Source organism: Thamnophis elegans, chromosome Z (assembly GCF_009769535.1).
Source record: "Thamnophis elegans isolate rThaEle1 chromosome Z, rThaEle1.pri, whole genome shotgun sequence".
NCBI classification, from domain to species: Eukaryota; Metazoa; Chordata; class Lepidosauria; order Squamata; family Colubridae; genus Thamnophis; species Thamnophis elegans.
Window position 1 is genome coordinate 117914952 of NC_045558.1, and position 17464 is coordinate 117932415.

Below are 17464 nucleotides of genomic sequence, written 5' to 3' on the forward strand. Positions count from 1 at the left end.
CCTTCGCCCTCCTGGTAGAAGGAGATGAAAAGCACCTCCGACCTCCTGAAGGCAGCTGTGCGTTTGAGGCAAATACGCAGTGCCCTATGCACGTCCAGGCAATGCCAGGACCTTTCCCTCTCTCTGGAAGGAACCAGGCTTGGACCACTGGGACTTGAGAACCTCTAGGAAGAGGTCTGGGGTGGGGATCTCCTCCTTCTCAACCTGGGGCCTGTGAAAGGGACCCTTCTTATTTTCCCCACTAGGAGTGGAATTAGTGGGGTTCTGGTTTGGGGTAGGGTCCAAGTCTGCTGTGGCTTTGGCCTTGCGTAGCAAGGAACTAAATAAGGCAGGAGGAAATAGGCCGGTGATGGTTGGGGCCTCTGAGGCTGTGGCCTCCTCGTCCTCTGAGAACCCAAGATCCTTCTGCTCCTCCCCCTCTGATTCTGAGCCCTCGCTAGCAGTGGAAGGTGAGGACGCTCCGAAATCCCTGTAGGCTGAGGGCTCGGGCTGGACTGCTTGTTCTCGTGGAGCCTCACGAGTAGACCTATGCCTGGCTCCCTGAAATTGGTGCGCCGGGTGGATCGGAACATGCAAATATGCCTCCTTCAGGTCGATCGATGTCAGCAGATTGCCCGGTCTGACGCAGCCCAGGATGGTCTGGAGGGACTGCATCTTGAAGCGCTTGTACGCCAGATGCTTGTTCAGCTTCTTGAGGTCCAGGATCGCCTTCACCCCCCCCTGATGACTTGGGGACCAGGAAGAGGATGGAATAAAACCCCCTGCCTTCTTGACCCCTGGGGACCTCCTCTATGGCCGCTATCTCTAAAAGGTGTTGTATCTCCGCCCTCATCAGTTGTAACTTGTGGGCGGACCTGGGGATAGGGCAACGGAGGAAGGTTCTCGGGGGGAAGGACAGGAACTCCAGGGTCAGCCCGTGGTGGACCGTGTTCCTGACCCAGCTGTCCGTCGTGGTCTCCTCCCACTGGGCGGCATAGAGCTGGAGGCGGCCGCCTATGGGGGAAGCCCTGTGACGGTCACTTTGACTTCCTAAAGGGCTTGTTGGAATAGCCTCCCCGGAAGGGTTTGCCGAAACCTTGCTGCTTCCCTTTGTCTCTAAAGGAGGGCCTATCCTGGGCGTGATCCTGCGAGTCGCTGTAGGCGCGACTGGGACCGACAGTGGAGGTGGAGGGCTCGTTATTTCAAAAGGAATTCTTGCGAAAGGGCTGACTTTCCGTTCATGCTTTTTAGTGACCGGAGGGAGCACCTTGCGCTTATCCTTATTCTTGGTTAGGAATGGATCTAGGGCCTCGCCGAACAGCTTACCCCCCTTGAAGGGGGCGGAAGCCACCTTCCATTTTGCTTTTACGTCGGCCTGCCAGTGGCGGAGCCACAGCAGACACCTCGAGGTGACATTTGAGGCCAGCGCCCTGGATGAAAATTTAGTGGCCACCAGGGACGCCTCTGCAGAGTACTCCACGGCGGCAATAATCTTGGTGATGTCCTGCCTAGTCCTGGAGTAGCCTGCCGAGAGACCAGCCCGCAGTTTGCGGAGCCAGAAGAAGGCTGCCCTGCCAAAATAAGAGCAGCTGGCGGAAGTGCGCATGGCCCAGGCAGTGGTCTGGTGCATCTTAAGAGCTGCGGATTCCGCTCTCTTGTCCTCTGCCTTGAGCCCTTCCAATAACTCGGCTGGAAGGGAAGTGGGAGATGTAAGGGCCATAATTGGATCGTCCATCTGGGGGACCTTGAGGAGCTCCTCCAGGGGAGCTTCCATGGTAAATAGCTTCCTATCCGTCCCACTCGGATTGGCCAGAGTCCCCGGCTGAACCCATTGTCGTTGGATGATGTCCAAAAATAATTGGGGGGCCGGCACGAGGTCCAAGGGCGGAGGAACCTCATTAAAAAGGCCTGCGCCGGGGTCCTGGGGACCTATGACTACACCTGTGACCGGGTCAGATATAGATTTTGCTGCGGGGGCTGGGAGACCCATTTGGGGACCTGCAGCCCTGGCTTTTGTAAGAAGGGGCCTAAACATGGCCGGATTAAATAGGGCTGAGCCCGTGGCCTGTTCAGGGACAGGGGTCTCATCGTCGGAGAGAACCGGAGCCTCTGACTCGGCCTCCTCGGCTCCCACCTGAGGCTCCGGGCTTAAGGTGGCCCTCCGCGGTGATCCTCAACTCAAAGGGAGGCCACGCGGCAAGATTAGAGGCCTGGGAATCAAAGCGCGCCAAAATGGGCCTTTTTAAATGGCATCCGTTCGCGCCGCGCGCCTGGAGCGTCGTCGGGCCTCTTGGAGCCTAACGCTCTTGTCAGGGGCTTAGGAGGGCTATGGCTGTCCGATCGCCCCTTCCCTAATACTCACTGAGCTTGCAACGAGGGAAAACCCGACCTAGCAGCAGTCCCAGGAGAGGCTGGGCTGCAATCGCCCCAGGCAGCCTCCCTGTGCAAAGAAGTGAACAGAGAAATTCTGTGCTGAGGTAGAAAGGCAGGAAAACCTATCTAAGCTAACTAATCTTCAACAAAAAAACAAGGGAGCTACAATATCTCTAGCAAATATTAAGTAGTGGGGTCCAGCTTGTTGCACAAGGATTGGAGCCCTTGGAAAGAACGTCCTGTAGAGCGACTGAGTTTTTTTTTAAACTGAGCCTCTGGAGCAACCAGGAGGCGGAGCTACAACAAAAATCAAACTCAGTTCCTTGGGCAGCAAGCTGAAGGTAACCCGAGCTTGGACACTCCAAGCAGAGCCTAGGAGAAAGGCTTGGGGGTTCCCTGTTACCTCTGGAGCCAGGAGATTGAGGGGCCAAGTGCTGCCTGGGGAAACTCACTGCCCTGCAGCCAAAGGGATCACCCCTCGCCCTAGGAGAATGGGATTGCGACGAGGAGATAAGGGGCCTCCCTGGGATCTCTCTCTGGGCCTGGAGATCCAGGCTCCTCAGCCAAGGGAGAAGGCCTGCGAGGGGAATGTGATCTGGTTGGGGAAGGGCTGATGACATCCTTGGTCCTCCTGCCAGCCGCTCTAGTTAAGTGGGCCTCCTGCCTGGGCCCCTCCTTCCTGGAAGAGTTGGAGGATCACTTCCTGGGAAGGGATCTCCCCCTCGACGCAGAGTACACCTCCCGAGAGGTTCCCTTGCCTGGGTCTGAGCCCCCTGGGAAGCTTGGAGCAGCAGCTCCTCTGCTCCTGGTGGCCTCTGCCATCACAGTACTCATAGTTCGTAGCCTCTCTCTCTCTCTACCTCCTCTCCGATAGCCTCCGGTCTCTCTTCTATTGCGTGGATTTGGCACTCTTCGCAGCCACCCGCCGATCTGCAGGTCGAAAAGGAGACCGGTGCACCGCTGGCGAAAGGGCCCTCCCCGGATTACTGGCAGAGTACAGGCCCAACAAACCCTCCTGGGCAAATGCGGTGTTGAAGTGCTGTGGCGCCTGCGATCAGCACGCCTCTCGCTTTGCGCATGTGCTCTCGATTTAAAATGGCGATCGACCACACGGTCCAAAAGCCCGAGGCGACTCCGATCGAGCCGCTCTTCCCGCGCCGCGATGCCTCAAGGGATAATCCACACTGTCCTCACTGCTTCTGTGAGATTGGTGGCGGTGCGCGAGCTCTGAGCCCCCTCCCTACCGAGTGCCGGTGGCTTGGGGCCTGCAAAACTGCAGCGAGCATAGCTCGTGTGCAGGCAGGAAGAGAGCACAGGAGAGAGAGGTAGGAGGATAGGACGAAAGGTAGTGAAAGACTTTAGAACTTTAAAGAGATTTAAGAAAATTTAAAGAAATCCGGAGAGTCAAGAAATAGCTCCTTTTAGGCCGAAGACTGAGGTTAATCTGGGTAGTCAGAAGGAGGAACAGAGGGAATGTCCTCAGATTTACCTCAGTCTCCAGGCAATTGGGCCCTAACAATACCCATCTGTGACTCCTCCCATGCCCCAACTCGGGGACTCCTAGTGTCTGTTAAGTTGACAATTGTGTGATTCAAGACTCTCTCTGTGGCTTATAAAAAGGCCCCTTCTTGGTCCCCACACTGGAGGTGGAGGCAGTAGCAATTTGGGAAGGAGCTGGGGTGCTATCCAGATCTGCAGTGGCCTTGTCTTACAAAGTAGGCAATCCAACAAGGCAGGAGGGAACAAGCCAGCGATGGCAGAGGTCTCTGGAACCTGGAAATCTTCATCCTCAGAGAAACCAACATCCTTCACCCCTCTTCCTCCAAGCCAGACACCCACTAGCCGTCGAAGGGGAATCCTATCTGTACTCCCTATCTGTACTCCCTAGCTGCAGATATTGGGATTGGTCTGGACGACCCCGTGGGATACCATGAGAAGATTTTTCATCTAGAGGCCTGAAATTGATGCTGCATGCCCGATTTGATACCCTGAGCAATGGCACAGGCAATCACATTCTGAAAACCTTCAGAAAGCTCTGGATAAGATGGAATGAGGCTAGGAGACTCTACTGATTGAGGAGCCAAGCATGGCCTGGAGGAAACAGCTGCCATGTGGCCAAAGGGGTCTTCCCACGTGTTCTGAAGACTAGGCAGGAGACAGAGGAGGGGATAGGGGGCTAGCTTCCCTCGCAGAACCATGGGGGTGGGGGAACCTGGAGAGTCCAGTTGGATCTCTGGTAAGGATAAAGGCCTGAGAGGAGACCGTGACCTGGATGGGTAATTCTCCTGCCAGCCGCTCTGGTAATGCGGGGCTCTTTGCTAGGCACTCTCTTCCTAGCCTATTTAGAGGTGGCCTTCTTCGAGGTAGACCTCCCCCTCATTACAGGGGTAGCTCCACGGGAGGTCCCCTTGCCCATAGCCTCCACCATCACTTCTATTTACAATCTCTGCCTTCCCACCTCCTCTCACTCTGTCGACCGGCCTGGGCTTCTGTGCGCAGTCCGGAGCTCCTTCGGACTGGCGCTATCCATAGCCGCGCCTCCAATCCGCGGCCTGAAGAAGCTGGCCCACCACCAAACCGAAGGGGCCCTCCCTGGATCATCGGGAGAGCACAGGCCCGAAGAAATCCTCAACTAACCCTGGTGGTGGTTCTGGGCACTTGCGGTGGCTGAAATCAAGCACACTGATCTCCACGCCCCTCCACGTGCATCTCAAGATGGCCACCGGCCAAAATGGCAACCGCTGACCATGAGGTCCAATGCCGAGCTGGCTCCAACCAAGCCGCTCTTTCAGGAGCCTATGGAGCGTTCTGCGACCCCCTCTGATGGATCCAGGGATTGCACGGTACAGCACTCCGGCATGCGGCCTGGAGCTTTTCCTTAAACCGCCCAGCGGCTTGGGGGCTCCCCTGTAGTGCAGCAAGCCCGGCTTGTGCAAAGGAAAAGAACGTAAACAGCAGAGAGACGCAAAGGAGAGAGGTGGGAGCAATCACAAGTGGAAAAAAACTAAAAGACCAAATTTAAAACAACAAAAACCTCTGAAGCCAAATGGAGAGTCAGAAAAGTACTCCTTCTGGGCCGAAGACTGAGGTTAATCTGGGGAGTCAGGAGGAGGAAGTAGAGGAGGTGGCCTCAAATTTACCTCGGTCTCCGGGCAAATGGGCCGTGTTAATACCCACATGTGACTCCTCCCATGCCTCGTTTCGGAGACGGGAGTGAGGTTTACATCACTGATGATATTACCTAGTTGGACAATGAAATTGCAAGAAAACAACCAAGCTCAGACAGCACCAAGGACAACTCAATCCCCTCCTCTTCTTGTTATTATTTCAAGTTGTCTCACCACCTTTATACTTACCGTATATGGTTCCTTTCAGAACCCATGAAATAATCCTAACCTTCAAATTATCTCTTTTCAATTTCCAAACATCAGGATTCAGGACCAAAGCAGAGTATCTGTATCAATGATGCAGAAGGACCTTGAAACCACAGATAACCCATATAACTTACATGTTGGATGACTGGACTCTCTGGGAAGGGGTCCGAGTGGTTCTCTATTGTTTCATCTCCAACAAGAGGGCTGAAAATGTTGCTAAGGCAGGCCTCTATCTGGGCATGCAAGAAGTTGTTGTAGGTATACTTGAAATAGAGATCCTGACGGAGAGAGGCAAAAGGATAGAATAGCAGGTCTTTATTTATGCTTTTCAACCAATGCCCCTAATTATCGTAGTATCAGTTATTCCTTCAGACATGGCTCACTGGCAATAGGTGTTATGTGTTCAGTGGTTTGTATTTTTATTGAACCATGATGCAGTTTTAGATCATCTTGTAAAATGGGTACTCAATATGGACAAGAAACCTAGCAGTTTCAAAAAAAAAACACCAGATGCTCCTAGTTTTAATGGATGCAGCTCCTGAAATGTAACTGATTAGGTAGCTATATCAGAAACTTAATAGACAAATCTATGCATAATTAGATTCTGTCTCATCAAATATACATTTTGGAAATTTATATTAATATGTTGTTCTTAGATGGCTATTTTGGTTTGGCTTTTAAAGGTTTTTTTTTAGCCAATAGTTGTCTTTTCATATACAACTCAAGGTGAGAGATATACCAATATTCCTGTGTTGGGCTGAGTGAGTGTGCCTGGGCCCAAAGTCACCCAGGTAGTTTTGTTTGTTTGTCTGTCTGTCTGTCTGTGTCTCTGTCTGTCTCCCTGTCTCTGTCTCAATATATTTAACAACTAGCTGTACTCGGCCACGTGTTGCTGTGGCCCAGTCTGGGCATAGTGGGCGGCAGGTGGGTGCTGCCATTGGTCAGCATTAGGGGCTGCTAGGCCGGGCGAGGCTGATTGTGGGATACAGCGCCAGGGCTGTCGGCCTTGTGGAAGTTGTTGAGCATCTCCTCGGAGGAGCTGCGCTCAGGCTCTCCCAAGTCAGTGGCCTAGGAGAGTGCAGGATCTCGGAGGAGAAGTCCTCGGTGTGCCGCCTCATGGGGCACCCAGGGACCAACCCAGCCCCGCTGCACCTCAGGCTGACAATACCGCCGCGCCGTCGGAGCCGCTTTGGCGAGGCCGTAGCTGGCTCACTGTGAGGGGGGGGGGGTGGAGAGCGTGCACGGCCGGCCTGAGGAGACGCTCCGCCTCTGCTGGAGCTCCGCTGGGCTGGCCAGGGGTAGGCCGGCTTAAGGGCAGGGGGAGGCAGCCGAGGGATGGCGCAGGTGGCGCCCTGCCACAGACAGCAAAGGCCCAGCGGATTCCTGCAATGAAGTCAAGGCTTTAGTTCCCTTTGCACAGGATTGTTGAAGTACTATCTATTTCTATTTCCTCTATAATATCAGAAGAGCTAACACATTCTATGTCCCATCTATGAAATACTGCCATTCTATAGCATCAGAGAAGTGTGCCTTCTTGCTGTGTCTGCTCTGTGGAATGGCAGGTGCCCCATCTCGCCCCCAAGTCCTGAATGACTTGGATCTTGAATACTTTAAGGCAATCTTTGAAGACCTGGTTGTTCCCTTTGGCATCAATGAGCCAACGATATTTACTAATTGTGATTATGAAATGAATTTTGACTGAGTTATCATAGGTGTTTATACACTATATATCTTCTGTCATTTCTTTTTTCTTTTCTGAACATTTTTATTAGAATTTTTAAAATTATTTTTAATGTTATGACTTTCCAGATTTGTTTGGTAATCATATAAATTGAATTACATTAATAACTTTGATATGTCAGTATATATGAGAAGATATTACAGGTAGCTCTCACTTACTGACTGCAATTAGGTTTGACAATTCCATTGCTAAGCAGTGTGTTCATTAAGTGCAATGTCACATGACTGCACTGTTTTATGTCAATTCCAGCTATGGTCATTAAGAGAATCACTGTGGGTCATTAAGTGGGACATCATTTGACCTCAAACTCGCTACTTCCTGCTGGCTTCCCCATTGACTTTGCTTGTTGGAAGCCGGATGAGAGAGTCACAAATAGTGACCACATGACTTTGGGATGCTGTAATCATCCAAAACATATGCCAGTTACCAAGCCCCTTAAATCATGATCACGTGACTGTGAGCATGCAGTCTGCAATGGTTGCAATTTTCAGGACCAGCTGTCTCATTTTTCATTGCTGTCGTAACTTTGAAGAGTCACTGAATGAGTGGTCAGTACTGGGATTGATTCTGAGCTGGCTCACTTTTCTGTACACGTCCCACAAATGTCTCTCACAAGCCAAGCATGGGCCTTGAGCTACAGAATGTTACACAGCCTTGCCTTTTGCTTCCTTTCACAAAGAAAGAGTGCAGCAAACTACTTATAGATTCTACTGAACTGTAGCTTTTAAAAGGCAGCCAAATACCGATCGGACAGAAATCCCAGCAAACAAGAGGCAGTATTGATAACTCACCAACATAGTGTCAAGGGCTCCAAGTTCAATGATCTCGTCCTGCAGTGCTGTGTTGTTTGTACCCAATGAGCTGGCCAGCAGCTTCACTACATGCAGACGAGTGTTTCCTAGAGGAGGGTCCAAGACCCCCCAGGTAGTCTGCATGGCTTCTTTCTGTTAGAGGAAAAAGTATGTTTTTTTAAATAAAAAAAGAACATCTTGCATGTAATCTCCTGCCCCCACTCCCAACCTCTAATATTCCATAACTTGAGCGGGCCAGGCCAAAACCTTTCTCTTGAAGAAATAGGCAGAGGCAGTTAAAAGATAAAATAGAAGGCCTTGCACAATTTAAAATCTTGCTCTACCAACTTTTAAAGAATTCCAGCTCCATTACTACGGTACCTTCCAACATTTCTTCCTATTTCCAAACTAATAATTTTTCCCTAAGAACATACATAGATTTTTTTTTTTTTAAAGATACAAAACTCATTTTCAGCATTTTTCATTGCTTAGCCATATGTTCTTTCATATGACAAGTTCAGCAAGTGCTAAACTTACTCATTATTAATTCCCAAGCAGCTATTCTCAAATGCCTTGATGAAGCTAAACTCCCCAACCCTTGGACTTTGTAGTCCTTTTCTATGGCAATGCGTTGTAGGTTCCATGAGGGAGACAGGGGAATCCTTCTGCAACCAACATTCTGGAACACTTAAAATGCCATTGGCACTGCTACTTCCTTCCCTGCTGTTTCATTTGTACTCTAACCTTGCCTATACACATCTGTTGGCATGACTCCTACTAACCTTTGGTGGATCGAGGAGCAGCCGGTGAAGCTCCCTGAGACGCTGTTTGATGGCATGCAGAGTGCCCAAACTGGCCTGGCTGGAAGCCACTTCACAGTTGGGAGCAGTCATCTCCATCTGCCCTTCCATATTGCAATAAAAGCCCCCTATGCCACCCAACTCGCTCCTGTAAGGAAGATCAAAGGATGCACACATTACAGTGATACACCCGCACTGTCCACCTTTCGTGCTAAGGAAATGTAAACTCTTTGATGCAAATCAAATGTACCAAGGGAACTACTTTGCATTCCTGTTCAAGAATCACTTTGAAGGAAAGACACTGGAACAGCCAAATCCCTAACTTATGTGGTGGGAGTTACAGATGTTATGAACAAGAAACTGTGGAGCAGAGAAACAAAAAGATCAGCAGCAGTTTCTAAAGTCATGGTTGTTTGCAGAGCCTTATTCCAGTTACTATAGCTTTCACTGTCTGAGGATTTCTGCTGATAGTAATCACCAGATATTAATAATTTTAAAAATGAAAAACATGACCATCAGGATATCACATTGCTACCAACTATATAAATTTGTTGAGGAATATTTCATATAATTCTACTAAGCATTTTGGCTCTGTATTTCTCCTCTAAATGTAGCAAATATTTGCTCTCACAGCCCTCATTTACTGCATACCTGGGTCTTCGTGGTTCCAGCAGGGTCAGCAAGACCTGGATCCCATTGACTATGACAGATTCGTTCTGTTCTCCATCCAGCATATTGCTCAGCAGCTGCTCAATTGTCTCCTGTCTGGATGCAGGGGAATGGAAATTGTTTTTACTAAACTGCCCCATGATATTAGACCTGGCTATTCTATTTTTCATCTTTGCATATGCCACAGTGATTTAGACATACCACATAAAAAGAGGGGAAAAAAGCAACAAAATGTGATTTATTTTTTTTACTTAGGAATTGAAGAAAATAGAGGAAGCTCAAGAGAGAATATTTTATTACTAGCCATGTGGTAATCCTTGGTCTTGACTCTGAACTATGTAGCAACATCAACTTTCACATGTAAGGTGAGGACCCTGAAAACCTTCTGAGCTCCAAGATTCTGAAATAATATTCTGTGCAGATGCTTTATACTTGAGCATAACTGAGCAAAAGTAATATCTAATGGGAAAAGGGCCCAATGATCATGTCATCTCTCCTCCCCTCTGCTCCCCCTCCCAGGTATGCTCAAAAGGCTAACAAACCAGAAGCTTCCATTCCTGCCCTATAATTAAAGCTTTGTTCTGTCTTGCCACTAATCTGAAATTTTAAAATGTAAGGGAATGAATCTAATTAACTGAACAAAATCTGTGAAAATTAGTTACTTTAAATCTAGCTAGTTTCTTGGCCTGGCCCGTTTCTATAGCCTAGTCTTAATCCCTCTTTGGATTGTGGCCAGTAAAAAGCCATATATGACCTTCAACTTGAAAAAAGCTGTGCAGTCCAGCTCCGTAATGTTGCGAACATAACTTTTTCACTAAGAAATATGAAGCAAAGAATTGGGGCGGGGGGGGGGAGGGTCATTCAACTATACAAGCTCTCCATTACTGCAGAATGACTGTGAAGGTTTTCTGGGCTGGCCTGAAGTTTCTTCAAGTAACTTATCAGTGTGTTATGTGACAAAATTGCTATGTCATAATTATGAAAACACCTTCCTGATGAAGATTGAACTAACACTATTCTCTTCTTTTTGCCACTGAAACAATTACAAAATCCATTTCCCTAGCATTAACTATTTTTAAACCTACAGCATTTACTAAACTTGTTACATCTGATTATTTCAGGTAATTTTGACTATTTCTGCCTTTTGTTAACATTCGATATTGTTCTATAGAGCTTGCCTCATTATCTCAGCAGATAAGGAGTGTTTTCAAATTATCTTAAAGAAACCAAGAATCTTAAGGAATGATCTCGAATAATATTAACAGCCAAACATGAAATCCAACTGCAGGGGTCTGTCAGGTCTAAGCAAGGGTCCCCAGGTCCTGGTCCAGGGACCGGCACTGGTCTGTGGCATGCCAGAAACAAACGAAGCCACATCTGCAGGCAGAGTAAGAAACCATGCTCCCTACGGTCCCGTGGAAAAACCTCTCTCCACAGAACCGGGTCCTTGGTGCCCAAAAGGTTGGGGGCCGCTGGTCTAAGACCAAGATGTGTTATATTTCAATACCAATAAAGGCATTTTTCAACAGGAGAGAGGCACAGCATGCAGAGTCAAAAAACAAAGCTGGGAGCATTTTATTAAGAAAAAATCTGGCTGAGTAAGACAACACCACTCAGTTTTCATTTGACAAATACAATGGTATTGTATTCTTTGAGTTAGCCTGAATATATAACATGTGGGGTTTTTTTAAAGCCTTGTGTATAATTCTCAGAGGTCTTCTGCAGTTGCCAATAAGCTAAAAGTGTTAATGTGACAGATGGGAGAAGATATTAAATGCAGGGGAAGTAATCATATTAACTATATTTAATGGAACATATTAAATCAAATTTAGTTAGGCAAACTCTGTTCACTTTTGCGACTGCAGTCCTGGCAACCCAATGAAAAATAAAACTTGATTGCCCTGATATAGCTTTGGACTCAAAAAAGGATGTACACCACTGAATACAGGTTTCCTCTTCCACTCATAACCTGTGCCCTGTTGGGTAATCGTTTCATAGATATTTTCTTACCTAAACAGAGAAGTAGAATGACCAAGAATGGGCAAAACAGAAACGAGAGCAGAAGCAACTTCTGAATTCCTGCTGGCTCTTCCATTAACTTTCCTTGTGGGAATCTGGCAGGGAGCACAGGATATCTTCCCTTCCCCTCCCACCACGCAGGTAAATGACTGCTGCTGGGTGGGGGAAGGAACAAGGGATTGGGAGATTGGCTGGGAAACTGACACAAAATGTTAAAAATGAAGATCATATGACCTCAGCAGCAGCACAGCAGTCCTGAAACAGCCACAACTTTCCCAAATTACATTCCCTTGAGTGTCAGGATTTAGGATTTTGGAAATACTCTTTACGTTATAAAAGCTGTTGTCCTATGATGCACCATTTCACTCAATTAAAGGTCACAAGAAGTGCTTTAGTAGTATAGATAGCAGTCATATTAAAAATGAGGTGAATCTTGATAAACAGGCATTCTTTCTTTCAAATTCATTGCAGCGTTAGAGAGTGACACTTATTTCTAACCTAAGGGCAATGGTGCCTCTTTTGTTCCCTGCTGCCGGTGCTTAGCACTCACTTCTCAAGCGTGGCCAGTAACTGGTCCGGCTCAGGACTATCCTGGATTTGGATCATCTGTTCACGGCTCAGCCGGATAATGTCACACAAAGACTGTGAAGCATTGGAATGTTGCTGGGAAGAGGGGACAAGAAAAAAAGAAGCCTCATAAAGATCTGGAACAGCTCCTCAATATACCAGAACTAGAGTGAAGCAATTGCTTGTTTCAGTTTTCCTCTACTGTTATCGGCCAGTAGAAAACAATTCAATGGTGGGATGAACACTCCACACAATTTATATACAAACAAGTATTTCTATAGTTGTAATTGCTACTTACATTGTCATCTTTTGAAGGGTGAATCATCCCAATGAGCCTCTGCACAATTTTCTCCTCATTAAGCCACTTGGGATGATGAAAACAAAAGAATGGTAAGAGTAAAGAAAGATGTCCTCAGTTCTAGTCCACTTATACATTGAAACTTATTCGGGGACAAATGTAATTCCAATGATGCTTCACCCTTTCCCCAAAATTCTACCATTGAGCTATGTTTACTGGTGTAACAATAAAAAAAGCTTCATAATAAAATTTGAGCAGGGAAAAGGGTAAAAAGAAATGGAATATAGTTGTAAAAAATAATTATCAAGATTTCAAAAGATTCAAGTGGTGGTTATTCTAGATAAATAGGTTAAAAAGTATTCACTGACTTTAAAGCCTTTATCCCTAATCTTTGATGGGCAGGAAATGGTTCATACTTGGCAAAGATGCAACAGAACATTGTGATACCTATAATAATCCATTTAAGCCTTTTAAATGGCTATTGCTCATAAGAAAGAAAAATAGGGCATGACAGAGTTATAATATGGTTTGGATTGATTAACACACCAGATCTTTTATTTAATTATTTACCTCCACAGAAAAAGGAAACAATACGAGGAAAAAGGAAACAATATGAGCCGAGGTGGCGCAGTGGTTAGGGTGCAGTACTGCAGGCCACTTCAGCTGACTGTTATCTGCAGTTCAGTGGCTCTAATCTCACCGGCTCAAGGTTGACTCAGCCTTCCATCCTTCCGAGGACCCAGACAGTGGGGGCAATATGCTGACTCTGTAAACCGCTTAGAGAGGGCTGAAAGCCCTATGAAGCGGAATATAAGTCTAACTGCTATTGCTATTGTTAATACCATTTCATAACTGGTTATCACATTTCTAGACAAACTGACCAAAATAACAAAGGCGATATAGAAAACTATATTGCTTGCTCTTCAAGAATGCCTACAGCTGGATCCTTACATTGAATACATCTTGTCTGAGCTGTGATTGCTCCACACAGGTTAGGAGTCGCAGCAGGAGGTCCATGATGGCTGAGGTACCAATGTGATGTAGCAGCAGGTTGACAAAGTCATCCTTCTTACGCAAGAAGGCAACTATCTGGAAAAAAACAAACAAATTAGGGTTGAGGGAAAAGGGGAAAAGCAACGCTGGAAACAAATGGCTGTACAAATGTCTATCCTCAATATGGGAGTGGAATAGTCAATTCCCCCATCAGGGAAAGAAAATATGTATTACATATAACCGAGACTTTAGTTGATTTGTTAACAATCCTGGAACAGGCCATGCCGCATATCAGCCTAATCATGAAGTTCACATTTTTATAATCCTTGGGGCAGTATAATGGTAACTGTGATTAGGTATCCCCAGGTTCAAATTCCTACTCAATCACGAAGTTCAAATGAGTCACTGCTGTGACTCATTAGCATACAGAAATGTTATAAAGATAAATGGGATCTACTTCCTTAAGGGATGGGCAGGATAACACAAATACCATAGGAGATTACAGAGAATCTCCATTTTGAAATATTACCTTGTTTCACAATTTAGCCATTCATATGCTTTAAGAAACTTGGTGATTTGATAATAATCCAATAATTATTCTCAATAAAAAATATTTGTTACTAAAATATATTATATTATTTTTACATGATAATTAATGTTTTAGGATGTTAGCTTTTCATATAGGAGCTATTTTTTCACGAACGAAGATCCACTAAATAATTGGTTCAATAAATTCATGACACGCTATATTCTAAGTCTTCTACAAGTTATTTTCAAAGCTCTCTGTGACATTGTGAGCCAGGGTGGCACAGTGGTTAGAGTGCAGTACTGCAGACTACTCCTGCTGACTGACTGCAATATGGCAGTTCAAATCTCACCAGGATCAAGGTTGACCGAGCTTTCCATCCTTCTGAGGTGGGAAAATGAGGATCCAAATTGTTGGGGGCAATATGCTGACTCTGTAAACCACTTAGAGAAGGCTATAAAGAATTGTAAAGCAGTATATAAGTCTGCTATTGCTATACCAGCTTGGCTAGGTAGCTGCCTCTAATTGACCTTCAATGAACTTGAAAAGTTAATCCATTATAACCTGGCTAGTATTTTAAAGGAGAACACAGGAAGAACTCAAACAGCCCAAGAAGTTAAAAGTGTATCCTGAAAGAAGACAATAACAAACTGCTTCCATACTGTGTCAAGAAAGCTAGGTGAACACATCCATGAAGGCACCATGAGATGATACTACTTCAATGGAGTTTTTGCCTTTTCTGTGTATGAATGAACAAACTAGAAACAAACTTCATATGATTAGTGATGAAGGGAGCTAGCAATCACGATTAAGTTGCATTTCTTTATTTAGTGGTCCAGAAGGCCTTTAAGACATTACCTGATCAGTCTTACGGTTGATAAGAATACCCATAACCTTGCTGAAGAAGCTGGCCAACAGAGGGTTGAGGATTCCACCAGTCTGAAGGAAGCCATAGAGACGTCGCAGAAGAGATTCATCCTCACCCAGTGCATCATTTATCTGTGTGACGTCGGATGTCAAAATCTCACAAGAAACACTTGGATATCTAAAAAAGGGGAGGTTTTTAAAAGCAGATGTAGACCAAACCCTGCTGCACAAAAACGGTATCTCTCCTAAGTTTGACTACTGATTGAAGTTGACGAAGATGAAAAATGAACTGCACAGTAAAATATTAACATAATCTATTCAGAAACTGATATTCTGTGTTTCTAATTTACATTCTTCTCTGAGATAGACTCCATACTATATTGGTATTTCCTTAATCTGTTCAGTTTATTGCAAATCTATTAAAGGGTAGCAGTAGGCTATTTCCAGAGCACCATATATTCCTCAATTACCCAATACAAGTATCACCACTTTTCTTTGAATTCCAGTGATAGTTAATATAAAATTATAGTAAGAAATTACTTTGAAGCTTTGAATAACAACCATGTGTGATAATAAATTAATAAAAATTATACAATTATCATCTGTAATAATTATCATGTGCCAGTAATAAAAAAATTGATGGGAACGTATGGTTGAAAAGGTAGTTGTAAAGGAGTAGGTTAATATACTGTATTGTGGGATTTAAAAATGCAAATTGACACAATGGTTGGGTGGGGGAAAGGATAGATAATTGATGTGACAATACCAGGGGATAAAGAAAACAAAAAATTGAGAAGTTCACAAAGTATCAAAATCTGAAAATCAAACCTGAAAGATTATGGCACCATCCAATCAATAAACATTACTTGTTTATTTATTTATAAATTTTAATTGCTGCTCATCTCACCAGGAAGACACTTGTTGCTGGAACACTGACTGCCATACCAAAAAATCTTGGATGGCACTTAGAAGATCTGCACATTGACAAAATTTCCCATCTGTTAATTGTAAAAGCTGTGCTGTTTGGATTTGCACTTATACTAAAACTGATAGATTATAACATGCTAGGTTCTTCAGAAGAACTTGATGCATATGAATGACAACAGCAGCTAAAGAACTGCTGCATATATAAGAAAAACAATAAAGGAAACTAAATTGTCCTGGGATTTTAGAATTCAAACTGATAGTCATCTGCCACATAACATCCCAGACTTAACAACTATCAATGAGAAAGACAAGAAAGTCTGGATAAGGGACACGGTAGTACCTGAAGACAGCAAAATAAAACTTGCAAATAGAAATAAAATGACTGTGGCAAAAGAAAGCAAAAGTAATACCAATAAATAATAGGCACTTTGGGTGTACCATTGTAACATTATTGGCATTGACAAAATCACCATCAGTCAATTACAAAAGGCAGTTTTACTCAGAACAGCTTATGAACAATATATTTAACCCCATCAAAAATCCACATCTGCCTATCCCAGGTCCTTTGGATGAACTTGATAAGTAGATAAAAATGCCAAATTCAGCCTGACCATCTGGCTGAGTGTGTGACCAACAACAATAAAAAAATCCAATAAATATACAAGTAGTCCTCAGCTGATAGCTACAATGGAGCCCAAAACTTATGTTACTAAGTGAGAAATTTGTTAAGTGAGTTTTGCCCCATTTTGTGACCTTTCTTGCCACAGTTGTTAAGTGAATCACGGCAGTTGTTAAGTTAGTAATACAGCTGTTAAGTAAATATTCACTTTGCTTGTTAGGTCACAAAAGTGGATTGCATGACTTTAGGACACCGCATCCGTTACAAATGTGAGTCAGTTGCCAAGCATCCGAATTTTGATCACGTGACCATCAGGATGCTGCAAAATGGTCATAAGTGTAAGAAACAGTCATAAGTCATATTTTCAGTGCCATTGTAGCTTTAAGTGGTCACTAAATAAACTGTTGTAAGTCGAGCACAACCTGTAGAATTGAGACATGGCAAGGAAAATTATTACATGGCCAGTACAAAAAAGAAAAGAAAAAAAGTAGGCAAAGCAAATAAGAACTGGCTTTGACAATGCCTAAAAGCAGCAAAGAAGAGACAAAGGGCCTAATTCTGGCTGCGCAAGACGAAGCCTTAAGAAATGTACAGGTTGTCCTCGACCTACAAGAGTTCTTTTAATGACTGTGTGAAGTTACAATGGTATTTTAAAAAAAGTAACATGATCGTTTTTCATGCTTATTGCAACATTCACATGGACGCATGATCACAACTCAGATACTTGGCTACCAACTCATGTTTATGACGGTTGCAATGTCCCCAGGATCATGTGATAACCTTTTGTGACCTTCTGGCAAGCAAAGTCAATGGGGAAGCCAGATTTACTTAACAACTGTGTTACTAATTTAACAACTGCAGCGATTCACTTAACAACTGTTGCAAGAAAAGTTGTAAATTGGAGCAAAACTCACTCTTACT

At 45.0% G+C, this 17464-nt stretch overlaps 1 protein-coding gene across 7 annotated transcripts in view; it reads right to left on the minus strand.

The window, feature by feature from the left end:
• PPP6R1 (protein phosphatase 6 regulatory subunit 1) overlaps positions 1 to 17464 on the minus strand; it is a 61690-nt gene that overhangs the window by 25984 nt on the left and 18242 nt on the right. For all 7 annotated transcript variants that reach the window (XM_032237153.1, XM_032237152.1, XM_032237155.1 and 4 more), the window contains exons 3-10: positions 14989 to 15175; positions 13563 to 13700; positions 12612 to 12677; positions 12297 to 12409; positions 9710 to 9823; positions 9041 to 9206; positions 8259 to 8411; positions 5861 to 6004 (exon numbers count right to left, since the gene is read on the minus strand). In XM_032237153.1, the coding sequence (XP_032093044.1) occupies positions 5861 to 6004; positions 8259 to 8411; positions 9041 to 9206; positions 9710 to 9823; positions 12297 to 12409; positions 12612 to 12677; positions 13563 to 13700; positions 14989 to 15175 (1081 nt within the window). The remainder of the gene's footprint in view (positions 1 to 5860; positions 6005 to 8258; positions 8412 to 9040; positions 9207 to 9709; positions 9824 to 12296; positions 12410 to 12611; positions 12678 to 13562; positions 13701 to 14988; positions 15176 to 17464) is intronic.